The sequence below is a fragment of the Gymnoscopelus microlampas genome (assembly GCF_963454915.1).
Source record: "Gymnoscopelus microlampas genome assembly, chromosome: 2".
In the NCBI taxonomy this organism is placed as follows: Eukaryota; Metazoa; Chordata; class Actinopteri; order Myctophiformes; family Myctophidae; genus Gymnoscopelus; species Gymnoscopelus microlampas.
In genome coordinates, this window is record NC_139939.1 from 6,754,206 (window position 1) to 6,776,817 (window position 22,612).

At 38.8% G+C, this 22,612-nt stretch overlaps 1 protein-coding gene and 1 long non-coding RNA gene across 2 annotated transcripts; both read left to right on the forward strand.

The window, feature by feature from the left end:
* Positions 1-12,282: 12,282 nt before the first annotated feature.
* On the forward strand, positions 12,283-19,882 carry LOC311059150 (C-type lectin domain family 6 member A-like). The gene is made up of 6 exons (XM_084076833.1): positions 12,283-12,454; positions 13,530-13,619; positions 18,611-18,721; positions 18,833-18,966; positions 19,357-19,440; positions 19,755-19,882. The coding sequence occupies exons 1-6, from the start codon at positions 12,316-12,318 to the stop codon at positions 19,770-19,772; spliced, it is 576 nt and encodes a 191-aa protein (XP_083932959.1). The 5' UTR covers positions 12,283-12,315; the 3' UTR covers positions 19,773-19,882.
* LOC311059160 lies at positions 14,487-15,395 on the forward strand. The gene is made up of 3 exons (XR_014602127.1): positions 14,487-14,621; positions 14,862-14,974; positions 15,260-15,395. It is a non-coding gene; the product is annotated as an uncharacterized lncRNA (long non-coding RNA).
* Positions 19,883-22,612: the final 2,730 nt, after the last annotated feature.

Consider the following 22,612-nt stretch of genomic DNA (forward strand, 5'->3'; position numbering starts at 1 on the left):
TTTATATTCCTTTGAACCAGTGAATATATTTTGCCTTAATCCTAAGTTTTAAATTCTAAGTTTTAAATTCTTTTAAATATTTTTAATATAATTTAAACTAATAAGTAATACTAAGCCCAGTCAGGATAAAATATTTCTCATTCCAAAATTAGTTTGTTGCTGAAATATGTATGTTCGGTATGTCTGTGTGTATTAATGAACGATTGTTTTTTTTTTTCTCTCTATCTCTCTCTCTCTCTCTGTGTGGGTCCGCCAGTGCTGTCTTCTACGGTGTGTGTGGGTACTAGGGAGTGAGAGAGAGTGAAAGTTTTTATCTTTCTCTATTTTCTATGTGCGTGAGCGATTCAGCTATGCAGGCATGCGTGAATGTTTGAATGCGCGTTTGTCTGTCTCGCTCGTTCTCTAACAATTTTAGTCCAAATTTCAGTCATTTTCCAGTCAGTTAAAATTAGTTTGCCACTCTGGTCTCTAAAACTATATTACCCATAATTCCTTACAGGAAGTGTTAGTAATCCTAACTGCCACGTTGCTTGGCAACGACCTCCTCCATTGAGTTCAACTTCATTCAACCCATCTCAGTTAAATTAACCCTAATAAGACTCAATATGTTCTAATATCAATATTGGAAAAAATTAACTATAATATTAAGTTTATTATAAAGTCATTTTGAAAATATTTTATCATTTTAACTTAAGATTTTTTTGAGCTTGTAGATCTGTTTTTTTTGGGAAAAAAAATAATTTCGATCTATTTTGGTGTACTTTATCTAACTCTAATATACTCCTCAGAACAAAGATGTCTATTCCTTATTTTTCATTGTTATATTTTAATTTTAAATATTTTAATTATAACTTTAAACAATGTTTGTCATTTTATTTTTATTTTTTTCTCCCGATTTTCAGTTTTCTTTTTCTTTTCTTTCTCATCAACAAATTCGTCCTCTGACACACACTATATTACAGATATATGAGTGTCAAATAGAGGGGAGTTTGATGAATGATTTGATTTAAATGTTTAATATGCTTTGCTTGTGTTTGTTTCATTTTAGAACGAGAATGTAAACCAATTCCTGGACAACAATAAGGTCACAATACCTGCGATTTGTGACATACAGGGCTAAAACTCTAATTTTATATTTTGTTCCAAACTGTTTTAAACTCTGTTTCATACTATAGTCAACTGTAGGTCTCATGCCAAACAGTAAATTTGATTTCCATCTATCTTACAGATTTCAACCAATGTCTTGGATAGATGTTTGATGCCCCCATGCCTACATGATGCAATTGGGAAGTATTTCTTGAGTTTTAAGACCATTCCACGTGAGTTTTTCCCTAAATAAAGTGTAAAGTGATGTAATAAATACAGGTATCAGGAGTGTATTGTTCCATTTTCAAATACTTTGGACCGACAGGTCGACTTGTTAAATAAAGCACTGGACCGCAGCTTCAAAACGAGGAGGGTAACTTTTCTATTCCTGGACATGCACAGAATCGGATCGGACACGTAGGTGTCTTGTCAGATTTCAATTTGAAATTGTCAGACTGGTCAGTTGTCTCTCACTCTATCTCTAAGCTGCCAATGTCATTAACGGTGCTGAAAATTGATTAATCTAAACATGTTTTGAAAAGGTTTGTTGGGACAGTACATTAGCTGAGATTTTTTTTGAATTATAATAAAGTTATTTGCAAATTGCAAGGGGAAAACTTTGTTGTGTGGTGTCTTAAAATGTCATGAAATATAACCATGTTTTGCTTCCTAATTGAATAAATAACCATTATATACAGTCCTTTTGAAGAAGTACAAATGTGTATGTTATCTGAATAACTAACCATTTATTTTTGCCCTTAAGTCATTGAAATCTCTGTCACAATGTTAAGTTTGCCTGTCTGTGTCTGATTTGGTTTGAATGATGTCACAAGGTACAAGACCTGATCAGCTTGCCATTTGACCCTATCCAAATCATGATAAGATGTAGGCTTGATGGAGTTATTTTGATTGATCATAATTTGTCTAGTGCCCTAAAACTGCTTTAAATGTCAAATTAATATAATGCTGTCATATTGGCCTAAATTCAGTCATGTACCCTATTTCTCCTGTCTCTGTCTATGCAAGGTCAAACTAGCTACAGGCGTTCTGTGGCTATCAGTTGTTTTGAGAACACTGTATCTCGATGTTCTTCTCTGCTAACAATTCCTTCAGCGCCACTGAAGTCATCACTGACCAGTGACAGGTCAGACCCGAGGTCAACGTGTTATTCGAGACATGTGGACGCTGTTTGTTCAAAGATAAACTGTCACACCATCTTCATCATCTTCATCATCTACCATCATCATCCTCATCTGACGACGACGTAATCATCACTATCCACCAATAGCAGGATAACCCCTCTGACGGCTGGACGCTTGATGTATCTTCAATGATGTCATATGTTTATGTTACTGGACGCTGTTAAAGTCCAGGGCTTTCTCTGTTTAACGGCAGAGAGAGGCGACGACCGATGATGCGTGAACCTGCTGATACTGTAACCTTCCATTACTCTCTCTCTCTGAATAATAGACTTTCATTACATCCAATGGCTGCCTGTGTCCTGAGTCTGTTTTTTTCTTGTCGCCTTTGATGAAAGTTACCGGTACTTATATACATACTGATGTGATGTTTCTGCCATGCATAAGTATCTATACATATGGTTGATAAGGAAAAATAACAGCTCTATCAAAGAGGTTTCTGCCTGGCAGCAAAGATATAATAAATTAAATATTCTTTCACTAGTATGCATTCAGGCTGAATTTATTCCCAAACTCTTTTGAGAAAAAAAAAACTGATCATGAATTGGACTTTATGAATCCCTCATGTAGACAAGTGGTTCCCAAACGTTTTAGCTCAGACCCAAACGAGAAATTAGATGTTTGCCCAGGACGCAAACTAGTGAAAATAGCAGATCTAGGTAATTTTTCCCTCCAACTTTTTTTTTTATGGAATTTAAATTTGTGAATATTGTTGGATTTTTTTTTTATATTTTGAAATAATAATAATTAAAATCTAAATGTAGGAAACAAAAAATTAAAGGGTTAATTACTCGCAACCCACAAAAATCAGTCCGCCCAACCCAGTTTTGGGGAAACAGTGATGTCGAGAACCGGTCCACATTGGGACTATTTATTTCAGGCCTGTGTGAGAGAAGGTCAGAGAGTGACAACGTTCTCAGCCAGCTCTCCAATCATAAAAAAAGAAAAAGAAAAAAACCTTTTGGACGGGTTCCACGCCTAAACGACGCAGAAATATTTGCCCTCCACATGGAGTTTGGAAACACGACACAGCTGTTATTTTGTTTTTGTTGCGGGGAGAAGTTGAAGAGGTTCCAAGCCCAACGGAAATGGTTCAAAGTTCAACCCCCGTAAAGATAACAACAACGCTTTCTGGAGAAAAGCAAAAAAAAAAAGGCAAACATGAAACAGATGATTCATTTTTCAGGAGCTCGCTCTAGGATTCCATCCAAAAGCTCTCCATCATCGTGAGTATGAATATGGTTGTTATTCAGTGGTGTAAAGTAACTAAGTACATTTACTCAAGTACTGTACTTAAGTACATTTATGAGGTATTTGTACTTTACTGGAGTATTTCCAATTTTCAGTACTTTTACTTCTACATCTCAGAGGCAAATATTGTACTTTTACTCCATGCACTACCATTTTTTAAAAAACTTTACATTACTAGTTACTTTGTAGATTTTAATTACTATTACAAAACATACATTAACCACTTAAGCCCTACACATTTCAGCCGTTTGAAAATAGCCGATCTACAAGCTCACAATGAGTCGCGATGTGATGCATTAGGAGCTTGTAGATCTGCTATTTTCAAAAGATTTTAATACAACATGTTATACATTTGAAAACTTATGAAATGGCACATTCTTCATAATGGGTACTTTAAGTACATTTTGATACCAATACTTTGGCACTTTCACTCAATTTCGAATTCCAGACTTTAACTTGTAACAGAGTATTTCTACATTGCAATACTGATACTTTTACTTAAGTAAAATAGTGTGAGTACTTCTTCCATCACCGTTGTTATTCCAGTTATTTCAGGAGTGGGTTTGTGTTATTACTGGCAGTTTGACACGCAGGGAAAACTGCCTTTTCTTTTTTTCCACAGAGATGATTATGCTCATTTTTCACAAAACGGATGATGAGAAATGTGGGAACTGACCGCTGAAGCACCGGAGAGGAAAACCATCTAGGATCATATTCTGTAATCAATCCAAGTCACGGCAAAAAAAAAAACACAAGTTAACAGTATCCTGGAAATGTCAACATATTGTTCATATTTAGACAGTGGTGGAAAAAGTACTCAAATGTTTTTACTTAAGTAAAAGTATCAATACTGCAATGTAGAAGTACTCCGTTACAAGTAAAAGTCCGGAATTGACTTGAGAAAAAGTACAAAAGTATTGGTATCAAAATACTTTTGTACTTTTTCTCAAGTCGCATCGCGACGCGTTGTGAGCTTGCAGATCGGCTATTTTCAAATAGCCTATATATGTATAAAAAAGTGGTTAATGTATGTTTTATAATAATATGATTCATATCTGCAAAGTAACTAGTAACTAAAGTTTTCAAATAATTGTAGTGTTGTAAAAGTGCAATATTTTCCCCTGAGTTGTAGTGGAGTAGAAGTAAAAGTACTGAAAACTGGAAATACTCCAGTAAAGTAAAAAAGACCCCAAAATTTTACTTAAGTACAGTACTTGAGTAAATTTAGATTGTTCTGCCCTTTCTAAATGCTTTATCTGGGTCACTGTAGACATCTGACACACACATGAGGATAGACTGACCATAAAATACTTGAATCTGAAACCCTGCCATGATGTTTCAACAGTCTTTTTTTTGTACAGTGTATGTGTATATTTTATATTTAACTGCTTCTAAATGACTTACAATGCAGTGCAGAATAAGCTTCAGGTTCTAACACATTGTATAGGATATTACTATTAGATATATCAAATCTAATACTGAGATATGATATCTTAGTATTAATCAAATATAATGAATGAATCAGGCAATATTATGTTAATGTACAGACATTGAGGAGAATTCTGTTCCCAAAATAAAAAATACATAAAAGTCTTTTGATTTTTACCCCTAACTAAAGGCAATGACGTTGGGAGGGATGCCCCTCCAGTTATGCAATATTTCATGATAATTGTATCACAGACTCACACTCTAGGTACCCACAAATCTGCATTGTTACCGTTTCTGTTAGTGTCTGACATCAGTGCATGTTGTCCACCGGCCGGCCCACCCACCCATTAGGCAATTTCATATACAGTAGGATAGGATGGACATGAAACACAACTTATGTAGAGTACAGCCATGGGGTTTCTGAGCACTCATACTGTATAGACCGGAAGCCCTGCTAGCGCGGAACCTGAGGTCTTATGAATTGGGGCTCCACTCCATCTTTCACAGCAACAAGCGGACCCTCTGCGGTAGAGCTTTCAGTGTGGCAGCCCCTGCCCTCTGGAACTCTCTCCTCATGGAGATTTGCCATGCAGGCACTAACGTTGGACTGTTTCAATTCCACACTGAAGAGTTTACTCAGGCTTTTGGCAAATAGTTTGTTTAATTTTTGTTTTGTAAAGCGTCCTCAGGTTTTTGAAAGGCATTACATGAATTCAAGTCACTATTATTGTCATTATTAGCATCCCAAGAGGCCTTGCCACAGTATGTAAATATGTTGTAAAATATTCAGTGAATGATTAACACGCCACATCGGCGCTCGATACACGACAGGTGTGTGTGGTCACACACTGTTCACAATCAAATTAGTTTAATGTGACTGCTTAAATCCGTCATCACCCATCTTACAAACATGAATGTGGTCTTGGATTTTTAAAGACCAGAATAAAAAAAGAAAAACAAATCTTTACACTTTTAGAGCATATCCATGGCCATAATGGAGACATAGTTAAACGAGTATTTCACCCCAAAAATGTCTCAAAATATTGTGTTCCAGGGACCCTACAGAAGCAAAGATTTGAGTTACAAATGTTCGCTTTAAAAATATATATATATATTCAAAGATTTGCAAAAATGATCACGATTTTTCAATAGCCAAAGTATAAAAGGTTAAAGAGGTTAACATTTCTGTGACGCTATATTAACACATTTTGCAGGGGACCCCCAGGGACCCCTGGGGGTCCCTGGGGGTCTTTGAGAACACATTTAACTATTCAATCACTGCAGTTTTGTCTGCCTACTGAATGGAAATAAATGTTGTCTCACCTGAGCTGTCCAAGACAAAGTGTGGTGCTTAATATAAAACACAACACCTTTAAAGATAAACCATTATTTATCCCGCGAGTGCGCCATGTGTCATTGTATTTAGATACCATAGCCCAAGGGGGGAGGCATGCGTTAATCCGACAGACCTTTTCTCCGACTATGTGGCATCCGCGTGCGGTTAGGGTTAGGGTGCGGGTTTGGTTCGGGTTTAGTATTGAAACGTCGGAGCGCTGCGCTGTCGGAGGAATGCGCTGTCGGACTAACGTACTGCACCCAACCGCACGCGGATGCCACATAGTCGGAGAAAAGGTCTGTCGGATTATCGCATGCCTCCCGTGTGAAGTCACCTGCATTCCATTCAAAATTGAGATGGAATGTATGATGTTAGGATAATATTGTAATAAAATAAATATTTTGCTGAAGATCTACGTTTGGATTATTCTTTATCTAATATTCATATTTATTTAGTTTTTCAACGTCTACATAATTTAGCACCAGTTACATTACTATACATTTATCAGCAGGCAAAACCAGCAATAGAATTCCCCAGCTGTAAACTCATACTGTAAAGGTCCTGGCAGATAGAATGCATCAAATGACGCTGGCGTCAACAACACACGTCATTCGAGACCAACTTCTTCACCATAATTGCACCACCAATTAATAATAATCACCGAACTGCTCTGACCTGAATGGAATGAGGGAATTGACGTAGCATATGCAACAGCTTGTGTACTGTGGACACAGGCCTTATGACACCTCACCACTTATTGTATCGCTGTTGTCGGGCAGAAACCTTGTATCTCCATATTTTTGACTTTTTATGTTTTTTTCTGTAAATTAAGGCCCTAGTTCGTAATACAAGAGTGTCACACAAAGTAGTGAAAATAGCCTATATAAAAGTCGGGTTTTCTCTATTTAAAATTATTCTTAAAATAACAATAAAAGGAACGGTTTTGGACATTTTTTTTGTACGGTTGAACGGTTTTCCACCCGACAGTGACGATATACTACTGTAATCGATTTCACTACACTGTCATCCACCCATATTGAGGGACATTCATTGCTCATTTTGTATAGTGGGAATAATAAGCTTGTTTTTAAATCTGTTCCTACAGGTAATCAAGGTCTTTCGCACACCTGATTAAGGACTCAGCGACGGGTGAAAAGAACAGACTCCTGCTGTCTTCTAGGTTGTAAGGTTGCATGCAGTGACTCGGTTCACAATGGCCACAGCGTCTCAACTGCAGCTGTACATAGAATGTCAGCTCATAGACATTTAAGATGTTACACAGAATCACATCACATGCAGAAATGTATGAAGCTCTTTTCCTTCACCTTTGCATGTTTATGACCATTCTGCTGTACAGCAGAACACAGCACAAGAGCAGCACACTAAATACTTAAATGATTAACTAATGTAGGCCTATACGTTTCTATACGGATGTTATGCTATAGCAATGCTGTAGTGGTGTCTGAAGATGTGGCTATACTCTAATTAAAGAACTCTAATTTAAATACATTTTAAAAGAAAATTGATGAGGCCCATGCCATAAAATAATATTTGCAGGTCAACCTAATGTGATAGTTTACTCAAAAATGACAAATTGTCAGCTAATTCTTATAAGTACTGTCGGTGCAGTATATACCAGTGTTTGCAAACTCACTTGACTTGTGCAGTTAACGTTTGCTTCATAAATCCAACGTTAAAGATAATTTATTTTACTGAAGGAATGTGTCGTTCCAGACACACAGACAGTTCAGCAACTGGTCATGTGAACATCATTACTTTATTTGCTGCTTTTAATGGAACATTTGTTTTTATGATTAGCTACACGTTAGCTCTGCCTCGTTTAAAAAAGATAACTAAAAAAAGTAAAGAAATGCACTGAAAAGGTTTGATATTCGATACCATGGGGCGTGTGTACGTGGCACAGGCACACTAAAGTTATCCACAATATCCTATATAACAATAGACGAATGGGATGGCGGTGGGTGCTTGGCTGGGTGGACAACATGATGTCAGATACAAACAGAAACCGATTTGTGAAACACCCTCTAGTCTAGCTAGGGCGGGCTCATCACATGTTATTTTTTAAATGTGCTTTTATATAAATACATTTGCCTTGAAAAGTCACGTATTAAGAAATAATACAAACTAGAAAAAATGCTCCTCGGAGCACAGGTCTCCGCCAGGTCAGGTAGGATAGTGTGGGGCAGCAATGTTCGGAATTCAACAATCAGGCTGGAATGTGAAAAATCAGGCGGATCGGACGGATCCGTCTTAATCAGTTGACTATACTGCCCTGCCAAGGTAAAGTGCAGTAACTACGAAAAGAGAACTCACTGAAAAATGTGTTATTAAATTTTACATCTGTTCTTGAGGTAATTGTTCATCCCCCAAAATCACAAAGGCTAATTTGACCTTTGGGATTATTAACCGTACAGACCACGACTGGAGCGGCGTTCAACACAGATAGGTGGTCCCCTTCACTCAGGGACCTTTTAAACAAGCAACACACAGAAGTGCAGTAAACTGTATATTTACTTGTGGCGACGGGAGAACCACCTTTTCTCCGTCATGGTGATTTCAGAGCAAATTCGACCGTGTTAGCAGGCCCGTGGCCTCCGGGGAATTAGCGGCTAATTTTTAGTCTAAGTCTGGTCACCATCCGTAAGCCCTTTAATAACTTGATCCACTACCACAATATCCAGTCCCCGACTTAAGACAAACTATGGATCTGAGGATAACTGTGTTATAAGAAAGGCAGGAGGCAGAGGGGCCCCCTAAACTTACTGGCCAGCTCCAACAGAAACGTCAACTTGATGAACTTCACTCACTCAATCAAGAGACTCTATTTGAAACAACCTATCTTACTCCTCTGACTAGAGAAATGCACTGAAGCTCATGCGTTATACCAACCCATTACATCCCCATGGCCTGCCACCCAGAACTTCACTCTCTCTTGAGTCCAGTCACACATAGGGATAATGAGCCAACACATGCAAACCATATCACTCTTTACGCCACCTTGCCAACCCACAGCACATCATCATAGCGCACCGTCATTGCAAGAACAATTCAACGCTCACAATTCCGTGCATACCAAACATTGTGCTCCAAATACATTACTCCGCTCAGCATTGTATCAAACGTTGGCATCAAACTTTGCATCAGTTACAAATCTCTACCTGTATGGGATGTGAATTGAATGTATGTATGTTGCCGTAGTGTGGAATTTTCATACTCACCGAGGGCTTGGTGGTGTCCTTCAGAAGAAACCCCTAGTCTATTTATCTTTATAACACTAACTCAGAAAATGAGGCTTTTGGGAAGATTAAAAGCTTCCCTTTATTTGCTCAGTTCATAGTGGGGTTACAGATGTGTATTTAACAATACAAAATACCAATAGAAATTAAATCTAATGTTTCATGTCTGTCTGGTCAGATTACAAATGCCTTAATTTAGGCTTGTCCTAAACTAATTTATAATTTAGATTAAAAAGAGGAGGTTCCATTTAGATCTCATTCAGTCTGAAATACAGGCTAGTCTAAATTTGGTAATTCCAAAAAAGTAGCACTAAATAGGTTTAATCTCAAAATAGAGAAATCTACCCTTTTTGATTTAATTAATTGTTTACCTTCTTAATTTAAGTAATGTTTTACCTTCTTGATTTAAGTAATTTTTTACCTTCCTCCATGTGGAGCCAAGACTGCTTAACATCTGAGCAAGGTGCAAGAGAAGAAGCCCCAAAAACCTAAGAGCCCAAGGGGCCCAAAGGGCCCCCAACAGCCGTCCAAAACCTCCCAAGTCTCCCTCAGCCTCTGTCTCCCCAGCCTCTCTGCTGATGCTCTCGTGAGCGCCCCTTTATACGGTAGTACGGTCTAAAGGAAGTTCTCCAGACATCAGTGTGTGTATGTGAGTGCACGTAAGTGTGCACGTGGGTGACTTTTCGAAAGTTAAGAAAGTCAGTGGGTGTGTATTTGCGTGCGCATAGGCGTGCATGCCTTATTCTTAGAAGTCAGACGCTATAGGTGATTCTCAGAAGTCAGTGTGTCTGCATGTGGGTGTATGTGTGACTTGTCCAACAGCTACCCACACACACAAAAAACGCTTACTTTGCACCTTGCACGACATTATCAGCATTGCCATATATGGGCATACTGAGGGGTTAAATGTCCCCCGAAATGTTTCTTATACCTGAGCATAATTCAGTAAATGCAAGTACACTGCATATTATCAGCAATTATATGATTAAATTAAATCATTAATCAGAAAATCAAATGATTCACACTTGCATGTGTGCATGTAACATTTGGTTAAAACTATCAAATCTTGGGTACTCTTTGACCTCACTGATCAGCCATAGATGCAGGCTGTATGTCACGTACACAGTGAGTGCAGCGCACATACAGGAAATGCACATAAAGGAAATGCAGGCCTCTGCCTGCTGCAAGCCTTCGAGTGCACCTCAGCAGTCATTTCAACCAGTCAATATCATATTCTTTCTTTTAGGCAAATCAAGTAATAACATAATTTAAAGCCTATATCCTAAAGTGAGCTGTTCAACATAAATTACGTTCTAATACATTTCCAGATGTTCAACAGGATACACAAATAAGTCGGTGTGTCCAAAAACGTAGTTACTGCACTTTACCTTGGCAGGGCAGTATAGAGATCATGTATACAGATTTGCCTGATGTTTGGATGAAATCTGAAGGACTAACATGAAAAAATGAGTTTTATATAAGTCGGACTCCTGGTGGCGCTATAATAGTTGAAAGGGTGGCATTTGTTCGTCAACGTAATGCAAATGTGCGTGCAAAGTTTCACCGTAATCGGACGCTGCGTTCATGATTTGCAACCTTTTTGTTCAAAAACGGGCCACTCCTGCAAACTTCAGATGTCAATCTTAGCCAATCAGGATGGAATATAAAAAATCTAACAGATCCGTCTTGATCACATGACTATAGAGATCATGTCTACCGATTTGCGTGAAATGTGGATAAAATGCGAAGGAGTAATATATAAAAACAAGTGTTATAGAAGTCGGCCTTGTGGTGGCACTATAAAAGGCAGGTCAAAGGTTTTTCCCTGACCTCTAGGGAGTGCACATACAAGGTTTTACACAGATCAGTGCAGTTATAGGTAAAAACAGTAATCGGCATGTTATAGCGCCACCATGAGGCTGATTTGAAAATGTTCAAATGACATGTCTTCCTCAACCTAGTGGGAATGTGCGTGCAAAATGTCACGGAAATTGCATGCTGTGTTTGTAATTTGAGGCATCTTGTTCAAAACGGAGCACTCCTGCAAACTTTGGAAGCCATTTTTAGCCAATCAGGATGGAATATTAAAAATCTGAAATACCGGTTTCGTGTAATGACTATAGAGATACTGTGTACCGATTTGCTTGATGTTTGGACAACATCTGTAGGAGTACTGTCTAAAAATGTGTTTTGCAAAAAGCGGCCTCCTGGTGGCGCTATAACAGGCCCATGTGAAAAATGTGGGGCAAAGGTTCTGAATTGGCATCCAGGGAGTGTGTGTGCACAGTTTCACTACAATCAAGCCAACAGTGCCGGAGATAACCTGTTCACAGACAGACACACACACACACACACACACACACACACACACACACACACACACACGGACGGACGGACGGACAGACAGACAGGGTGCAAAACATACTCTCTCGCCATGCCTTTCGGCCTGCCGGAGACGATAACAAAAGATATATGCTACACAGAAGTTTCTCACACTATGTGAGACTGAAAGTGGTCAAGAGGGTGGAGGGTGTGTGATGGACGGTGTGGGTGGAGGATGGGGTTGAGGAGGGGGAGGAGGTGTGAATTCACTGTCTCTGCTAAGAGGAAACAACAGGAGGAAGGAGGGGGAGGGGGGAGGATGATATGACATGACTCATAATTTCATAAAATAAAGACCACCCTTCTCTATTGTTCATTCTGCTGTGAAGAGGTGAACCAACTACCTGCAAGATGAATTAAAGTCATAAAGGTAGAAATGGCTGTCGCTTTACATTCTGAAAACATTGAGATCCAAGAGGAAGATGATGATGATGACGAAGAAGATGATATAAACTATGCAAATGTTGAGACCAAGACGACAGCTCAGCAGAAACATCCACGGAAGATAAGACCTGGTAAGAGATGTTACTACAACTACAAAAATCACACCCAGTGTGAGTAAGCGGTGCCTTTACTCATTTTAACCATGTTTAAGTATTTTTACTCATTTGAAGTACTACTGAGTATTTTTACTCAATTTAAGTACTCTTAAGTATTGTTACTCAATGTATTTACTTGAAAGTATTTTTAATCACTTTATTAACTTTAAAGTATTTTTTACTCATTTTTACAACTTTTAAGTATTTTTTACTCTTTTTATCAACTTTTAAGTATTTAAAAAAAAAAATCAACTTTTAAGTATTTTTACTCAATTTAAGTACTCTGAAGTATTTTTACTCAAGGTATTTACTTTATTTACATATACATATTTGTACTCACTTTATTTACTTTTAATAATCTTTATTCACATTGTAGATCGGTCGTTTTAGTGTGTGTGTGTGTGTGTGTGTGTGTGTGTGTGTGTGTGTGTGTGTGTGTGTGTGTGTGTGTGTGTGTGTGTGTGTGTGTGTGTGTGTGCATGTCTTTAAGTGGCGCATGTGTTGCAAAGGTGCGCCTCGCAGGACCACATGTTCTGTGTGTGTGTGTGTGTGTGTGTGTGTGTGTGTGTGTGTGTGTGTGTGTGTGTGTGTGTGTGTGTGTGTGTGTGTGTGTGTGTGTGCGTGTGTGTGTGTGTGTGCGCATGTCTTGAAGTGGCATATATGTTACATCTTTGCCGTCGGCAAACATACCGACGGACGGACGGACGGACATACATACACACATGGTCAAATGTAGAGCGGCTGGCACCGCTAAAAATATACTGCTAAACTTTTTAAGCAAGTGGTTGAAATATTTTAACTGATCTCACTCCCTCTTTATTCTCTCTCTCTCTCTCTCTCTGTGTGTGTGTGTGTGTGTGTGTGTGTGTGTGTGTGTGTGTGTGTGTGTGTGTGTGTGTGTGTGTGTGTGTGTGCGTGCGTGCGTGCGTGCGTGCGTGCGTGCGTGTGTGTGCGTGCCTGTGTGTGTGTGTGTGTGTGTGTGTGTGTGTGTGTGTGTGTGTGTGTGTGTGTGTGTGTGTGTGTGTGTGTGTGTGTGTGTGTGCGTCTCCAGTCAGAAGACGGTACAGGCTGGTTGGATTGGGTCTTGGATTGCTTTGTGGTGTTCAAGCTCTGCTCAACATTGGCCTCAGACTCTCTCTCTGTAAGTCTCAGAACAATGTATTTAATTTTTATATTTCTATGATGATTCAACATGTATTCATTTTATTTTCAATATTAGCTAATATGATACCCCATAAAATGTATTAATAGTAGCAGTAGATTTAGTAGTTTGACCCCACTTGGCAGCCATTTGGCTTGTAGTTTTCTTTCAGTGAGCCTACACTCCAACATAATTCAAATGAACTACACAAACCAGAAAACCAGTTGTCATGTGAACACTGCCTACAATCCTGCAAGATAACAAGGGAAATGGATGTGTCTGATGGGTCTCGGCTTGTGTTGGCTACAACAAAAATAGCAGATCTACAAGCTCGCAGTGCTGCACGAAGTAACGCACCACAAGCTTGTAGATCTGTTATTTTTGAATAGCCAACACAAAAAATCTAAAATGACACAGATGCTTTCCCGGTTTTAATGGGTTAAGGAGGTCTGTTCAGAACAAAGTTAAATAAAACTCATCAGTTTATTTGATTCTCCTTCTTACAGATTCTGAACTGATGAAAGAGATCAACAACCTGGTCAAAGACCTGGACCATCTACAGTCCAGATACAACAACATAACTGAACAGAAGCACCAGTGTGGTCTAGACCTAGACCAGTGTGGTCTAAACCTAGACCACCTACAGTCCAGCTACAACATCGTAATTGAGCAGAAGGACCAGTGTGGTCTAGACCTAGACCACCTACAGTCCAGTGTTGACCAGCTACAGTCCAGATACAACAAACTAATTCTTTGTGGTCAGTGAGACATCAAAGTTTTTTTTTTTCTTTCATTGTTATATCATGTTGTTCATCATTTATCATTAATCTGAGCAAATGACAAAACAGTGATTTACACGCTGTTACAGAACCACATGGATTTACACTTGCTGGTGGTGTGTGTTATCACATCTCTACTGTGTGGAAAACCTGGGAGGAGAGCAGACAAGACTGTAGAGACAGACAGTCAGACCTGATGGTCATAAACAGCAAAGAAAAGCAGGTGTGTGTGTGTGTGTGTGTGTGTGTGTGTGTGTGTGTGTGTGTGTGTGTGTGTGTGTGTGTGTGTGTGTGCGTGCGTGCGTGCGTGCGTGCGTGCGTTTGTGCGTGCGTTTGTGCGTGCGTGCGTGCGTGCGTGCGTGCGTGCGTGCGTGCGTGCGTGTGCGTGCGTGCGCGTTTGTTTTTTTTGTAACATATCTATTGTACAGTGTTTATTTCAGTAACCAGCATCATTTCTGTCCAGGACTTTGTTAACACAGTTGTTGACAGATACGATGAGGTGTGGCTCGGTTTGACTGACAGCGAGGAGGAAGGAGTGTGGAAATGGGTAGATGGGACACCACTGACCACACCAACGTAAGACTTTACCTTCATTCTTCTATTCTTCATTTAAACTATCATTATAAACACATTTCATATATAGGGATTTCATCTTCACTACTTTTTTCTAGATGGTGTTAAATCCACATGGTATAAAATCTTAATATAAAAAAACAACCAACCACACTGTCATTAACACAATTATACATGTTGTCTATTTTACTATTCTGTTAATTTGCATCTAATATCTAGAATATAATTTGAGGTCATGTTTATATATCATGTAAACGTGTTGGAATGAATTAAATGTTCCTACTCCAGGTACTGGCGCCCTGGTGAGCCTAATAGCAATGGAGATGAAGACTGTGTTCTGCTTCTTGATGGAAGATGGATCGACAAGTCATGTTCTTTTCAGGGCTTACTGATCTGTGAAAGAGTTTTCTAGTGAAATGTTGGTACAACTACATGATGTCTTGCCCCTGATGCCCAAAGTGCCCTTGTTTTAATTAAGGCCTGCCCAACACCCATGGCCCTTATCAAGAAGAACATTTAATACATAATGATACATTTCCTATAATAATAATAATCATTATATTTACATTATAAAATACATGAGGTGGCTGCCATCAGTCAGGTTTCAGTTTCAGTTTTCACCTGATGCAGTGATGTCATGTTCCCTCCCACCTTGTTATGCTTTGCAGCTTCAAACACCATGAGACACACAGTAAGCATGGAGTTCTGAGTCTATTGTGTGATTCACTTAAATTTTTTGGTGCAGATTACTCAAATGAGATATTTGTTCATTTCATTTCATGAGCTTTTGTGAGCTTTTGTGAGCTTTGTACAGAGATGGAATTGTCTCTGTAGCTAATTGTTTTCCTCCTATTTCCAATCAATCAATGTGATAATTAAGTCAACTGGCTCCTGGTTGTAGCTGCACAATCTAAGACCTTTGAAACTAAAATATTTCTCATTGTCTGCTCAGTGTTAAACTACTAAACTTATACTTTTGTTTATTGTTAATATTGGTTGAATATGTTGCTTAAATTAATTTTCAATTAAAAGTTTCTTCGGTCACTCAATGGCATTGCTCTATGTGTTTCCTTTTGTCTCTACCGTCCTGTGTCTCAAATAGATTAATAATTCAGAGTTTCCAAATATGCACACACGGGCCATGGTGGCCCAGCTTCGTTATCAACTGTTATATAGATAATGTGGTTTTGTGAATTGGTGAAACATGTGGCTTTTTCCACTACAGTATACAGACTTAATTGGGTCCACCTCAGCTGTGAATCACATCTTTCCCAGCATGTGCACAAGGTGTCCCTGAGCAACATTACATTACTTTACAGTCATTTAGCAGACACTTTTATCCAAAGCGACTTACAATAAGTGCATTCAACATAGGTAGGGAACGAAACTACTAATCACCAGAAGTCTTAAGTGCAATGCTATACTGTAGTGTTGTCTGACGATGTGGCTATACTCTAATTCATTTTAAAAGAAAATTGATGTGGCCCATGCCATAAAAGAACATTTGCAGGTCAACTTAATGTGATAGTTTACTCAAACATGACAAATCGTCAGATCTTATTTTTTTTATATAATACTTTTTTATTGGGGATAATTCAATAGCATATGGCAAAAGTAATTAAAGTCACCATTCTTTTTTTTTCTTCTTTTACACATCACGAGACAAACCAAAAGACAACATGCAGTCCCCCCCAAACAAAAAACAACAAATAAACAGAACAACAAAGCAAGACAACGACATAAGAGAAAATAAGTACTAATACATTAAAAGTACAAGCAAGGTCATGGGTCACATCATGGGTCACAGCCATTGTCATTGTGTCATATACACCCATGGGAGAGACACTGACTGTGTCTGCAAACTCACTTGACTTGTGTGCAGTTAACGTCTGCTTCATAAATCCAACACTAAAGATAATTTATTTTAGTGAAGGAATGTATCGTTCCTGTCAGACAGTTCAGCAACTGGTCATGTGAACATCATTACTTTATTTGCTGCTTTTAATTGCACATTTGTTTTTATGATTAGCTACACGTTTGCTCTGCCTCGTTTTAAAAAATATATAATTTAAAAGTAAAGAAATACACTGAAAAGGTTTGCTATTCGATACCATGGGGTGTGTATACGTGGCACAGGCTCACTAACGTTATCCACAATCCTATATAACAATAGACGAATTGGTGGGCGGTGGGTGCTTGGCTGGGTGGACAATATGATGTCAGATACAAACAGAAACCGATTTGTGAAACACCCTCTAGTGTAGCTCGGGTGGCCTGTCACATGTTATTTTTTAAATGTGCTTTTATAAATACATTTGAAGAGTCATATATTAAGAAATAATACAAATAACAAAAGATTCTATGTGTTACACGGAAGTTTCTGACACTATGTGTGAGACTGAAAGTGGTCGAGAGGACGGAGGGTATAGGATGGTGTGGGTGGAGGATGGGGTTGAGGAGGGGGAGGAGGTGTGAATGCACTGCCTCTGCTAAGAGGAAACAACAGGAGGAAGGAGGGGGAGGGGGGAGGATGATATGACAACTCATCATTTCATAAAATAAAGACCACCCTTCACTATTGTTCATTCTGTTGTGAAGAGGTGAACCATAACAAATACCTGCAAGATGAATTAAAGTCATAAAGGTAGAATTGGCTGTCGCTTCACATTCTGAAAACATTGAGATCCAAGAGGAAGATGACAATGATGAGGAAGAGGAAGAAGACGATGACATAAACTATGCAAATGTTGAGACCAAGACGACAGCTCAGCAGAAACGTCCACGGAATGTTAGATCTGGTAAGAGATGTTACTACAACTACAAATCACTAAAAATATACTGCTAAACTTTTTAAGCAAGAGGTTGAAATATTTTAACTGATCTCACTCCCTCTTTATTTCTCTCTCTCTCTCTCTCTTTTTCTTTCTCTTTCTCTTTCTGTGTGTGTGTGTGTGTGTGTGTGTGTGTGTGTGTGTGTGTGTGCGTGCGTGCGTGCGTGCGTGCGTGCGTGCGTGCGTGCGTGCGTGCGTGCGTGCGTGTGTCTGCAGTCAGAAGACGGTACAGGCTGGTTGGATTGGGTCTTGGATTGCTTTGTGGTGTTCAAGCTCTGCTCAACATTGGCCTCAGACTCTCTTTCTGTAAGTCTCAGAACAATGTATTTATTTTTTTATATTTCTATGATGATTCAACATGTATTCATTTTATTTTCAATATTAGCTAATATGATACCCCATAAAATGTGTTAATAGTAGCAGTAGATTTAGTAGTTTGACCCCACTTGGCAGCCATTTGGCTTGTAGTTTTCTTTCAGTGAGCCTACACTACAACATAATTCAAATGAACTACACAAACCAGAAAACCATGTCAACATTGCCTACAGCCCTGCAAGATAACATGGGAAATGGACGTGTCTGATGTGTCTCGGCTTGTGTTGGCTACAACACAAATAGCAGATCTACAAGCTCGCAGTGCTGCACAAAGTAATGCACCACAACCTTGTAGATCTGCTATTTTTGAATAGCCAACGCAAACAATCTAAAATGACTCAGATGCTTTCCCGGTTTTAATGGTTTAAGGAGGTCTGTTCAGAACAAAGTTGTAAATAAAACTCATCAGTTTGTTTGATTCTCCTTCTTACAGATTCTGAACTGATTAAAGAGAACAACAACCTGGTCAAAGACCTGGACCATCTACATTCCAGATACAACAACATAACTGAACAAACTGACATCAAGAGGATTCTTCTTTGTGGTCAGTAAGACATCAAAGTTGTTGTTTTTTGTTTCATTGTTATATCATGTTAATCATCATTTATCATTAATCTGAGCAAATGGCAATACAGTGATTTACACACTGTTACAGAACCACATGGATTTAAACTTGCTGGAGGTGTGTGTTATTACATCTCTACTTGGATAACAACCTGGGAGCAGAGCAGACAATACTGCAGAGACAAACAATCTGACCTGATGGTCATAAACAGCAAAGAAAAGCAGGTGTGTGTGTGTGTGTGTGTGTGTGTGTGTGTGTGTGTGTGTGTGTGTGTGTGTGTGTGTGTGTGTGTGTGTGTGTGTGTGTGTGTGTGTGTGTGTGTGTGTGTGTGTCTGTCTGTCTGTCTGTCTGTCTGTCTGTCTGTCTGTCTGTCTGTCTGTCTGTCTGTCTGTCTGTGTGTGTCTGTCTGTCTGTCTGTCTGTCTGTCTGTCTGTCTGTCTGTGTGTGTGTGTGTGTGTGTGTGTGTGTGTGTGTGTGTGTGTGTGTGCGTGCGTGCGTGCGTGCGTGCGTGCGTGCGTGCGTGCGTGCGTGCGTGTGTGCGTGTGCGCGCGCGTGTGTGGTAACATATCTATTGTACAGTGTTTATTTCAGTAACCAGCATAATTTCTGTCCAGGACCTTGTTATCACAGTTGCTAACAGATACAAGAGGGTGTGGCTGGGTTTGACTGACAGAGAGGAGGAAGGAGAGTGGAAATGGGTAGATGCGACTCCACTGACCACACCAACATAAGACTTTACCTTCATTCTACTATTCTTCATTTAAACTATCATTATAAACACATTTCACATACAGGCATTTAATCTTCACTACTTTTTTCTAAATGGTGTTAAATCCACATGGTATAAAATCTTGATATAAAATACCAACCAACCACACTGCCATTAACACAATTGTACATGTGGTCTATTTTACTATTCTGTTCATTTGCATCTAATATCTAGAATATAATTTGAGATCATGGTTAAATATCATGTAAATGTGTTGTAATGATTTAAATGTTCCTACTCCAGGTACTGGCGCCCTGGTGAGCCTAATAACTATGGCGATGAAGACTGTGTTCTGCTTTATGATGGAAGATGGGTCGACATGTCATGTTCTGACCAGAACCCTTTTATCTGTGAAAGAGTTATCTAGTGAAATGTTGATACAAATACATGATGTCAAATTGTACTTTGAAGTAGCCTACCAATTGAAATGTTATCTTTATTTAGAGACACGTGCAGGAGGGTACCTGCTCCTTTGCCCCTGATGCTCAAAGTGTCCTTGTTTTAATTAAGGCCTGCGCAATACCCATGGCCCTTATCAAGAAGAACATTTGATAAATAATAATACATTTTCTATAATAATTATTATTTATAATTACATTATAAAACACATGGGCAGCTGGCTGCCATCAGTCTGGTTTCAGTTTCAGTTTTCACCTGATGCAGTGATGTCATGTTCCCTCCCACCTTGTTATGCTTTGCAGCTGCAACCACCATGAGACACACAGTAAGCATGGAGTTCTGAGTTTAATTGTGTGATTCACTTATACTTCTTTTTTTGGTGCAGATTGCTGAAATGAGATATTTGTTCATTTCATTTGTGAGCTTTATACATAGATGGAATTGTCTCTGTAGCTAATTGTTTTCCCCCTATTTCCAATCAATCAATGTGATAATTAAGTTAATGGCTCCTGGTTGTAGCTGCACAATCTAAGACCTTTGAACATAAAGTATTTCTCATTGTCTGCTCAGTGTTAAACTACTAAACTTATACTTTTGTTTATTGTTAATATTGGTTGAATATGTTGCTACTTAAATACATTTTCAATTAAAAGTTTCTTCCGTCACTCAATGGCATTGCACTATGCGTTTCCTTTTGTCTCTACCGTCCTGTGTCTCAAATAGATTAAAAAAATCAGAGTTTCCAAATATGCACACACGGGCCATGGTGGCCCAGCTTCGTTATCAACTGTATATAGAGAATGTGGTTTCGTGAATTGGTGAAAAATGTGGCTTTTTCCACTACAGTACTACAGACTTAACCCATTAAGACCTTTGGGACGCATCTGTGTCACTTTTTGATTTCAGCTAAAAACATTATTTTATAGCAGATATACAAGCTCATAGCGCGGCACGGAGTGCCGCACTACGAGCTTGCAGATCTGTTATTTTTTGAAAAATCGTGGAAATATGTGCAAATTAATATATTTATATTCTATTAAAGTGAACAATTTTAACTCAAATATTTGCTTCTGGGGGGTCCCTGGAACAAAATATTTTGAGGGGGGGTCAAATACATATAATTTTGAGGGTCCTTGACATGAAAAAGTTTGAGCACCACTGATATAGAAACATACGTTTTTTTTCCAGAATACTGTTGGAAATTAGAAGACATTTGTAGAATCGGCTTCAGGTCTTATTGGGTTAATTGGGTCCACCTCAGCTGTGAATCACATCTCTCCCAGCATGTGCACAAGGTGTCCCTGAGCGACATGCTGGGAAAGATGTGATACAGATGGGGTCGACAGGAAGCTCATTTTAGAAAGGGAGATAAATATGAAATCTGCCAAACAAATGAGGCGAGGGTTGGGGATGCACCACACCATGTGTAAACATTGTAATAATGTTTCTTGTCAAATACATTTGGTGAAAACAGTATTTAAAACAGCACTAGCCCACGGTTACTGAGAAATGTCCACTAGGAGTTTGTTAGTGTTAGGGTTGCCAACTGTCCCTTGAAATACAGAATTGTCCCTTATTTAACTAAAAGACACGTGTCCCTCATTGAACTGATAAGGGACACACGTTGTTCCTTATTTTTGTCTCACAGCGTGCCACTTCGTACCGCACTGCGAGCTTGCACATCTGCTATTTTTGAAGAATCGTGAAAGTGTTTGAAAAAGCTTTAATAATTTAGAATATTTTAACACAAATCTTCTCTTCTGGGGTACCTAGCACAAAACATTTTCATTGTGGGGGTCCTTGGCACGAAAAAAGCTAAGAACTACTGGTTTAGAAGGCATTTGTAGAACCGGCCTCATGTCTTAATGGGTTAAATAATAATTATTTATTGAGCGAGTGAAGACAGTGTGTGGGTACCTATCCTCCAAATCAAAATGTGCAATATACAACAAAATGTGCTATATACTGTAAGTATCAATACTGCAATGTAGAAATACTCTGTTACAAGTAAAAGTCCGGAATTCAAAATTTACTTGAGTAAAAGTACAAAAGCATTGGTATCAAAATATTCTTAAAATACCCAAATTAAAAGTATGCATTATGCAGAATGTCCTGTTTCAGAGGGTGTCATGTATAAAATGTATTAAAATCTTCTGAAAATAGCCAAAGTTTAAATAGGTTAATGTATGTTTTGTAATAATAATTCAAATCTACAAAGTAACTAGTACAGTTTTCAAATAATTGTAGTGGAGCAAGAGTAGAATATTTGCCTCTTTAAGATTTAATGGAGTAGAATTAAAAGTATTGAAAATTGGAAACACTCCAGTAATGTAAAAAATACCTCAAAATTGTACTTAAGTACTATTGAGTAAATGTACTTAGTTACTTTCCACCACTGGCGGGGAAGTAGGGAAGCATAGGGAACAATCACCCGGGCGTCTTGACATTTTGAACCTGATCTAGCATCACAAGTAGTCGCTCTTGGGTTTCCGGTAGTCATCAGTGTAACAAAGGGTTTCGGATGATGAGGCCTCTCCCTCGCTAACCCTTTTCACGTCTTTGTGAGGCCAGCTGACGGTGTGGGTTCTGCCTCCAGACGGCAAACCGATAGCTTTGAGAAGCTGGACTCAGATGTGGGAGGTGTGGCCTTTACACTGAATGGTGGCGGGGTGTGAGTTACAGCCACCGTACACTCCTTTACA

Excerpts from the sequence above, each read along its gene's own strand:
- LOC311059150 (XM_084076833.1), top strand. The coding sequence starts at position 12,316 with ATGGCTGTCGCTTTACATTCTGAAAACATTGAGATCCAAGAGGAAGAT. Across the intron at positions 13,620-18,610 it reads TGGCCTCAGACTCTCTCTCT|ATTCTGAACTGATTAAAGAG; the intron begins GTAAGTCTCAGA and ends TCCTTCTTACAG. Across the intron at positions 18,967-19,356 it reads TAAACAGCAAAGAAAAGCAG|GACCTTGTTATCACAGTTGC; the intron begins GTGTGTGTGTGT and ends ATTTCTGTCCAG.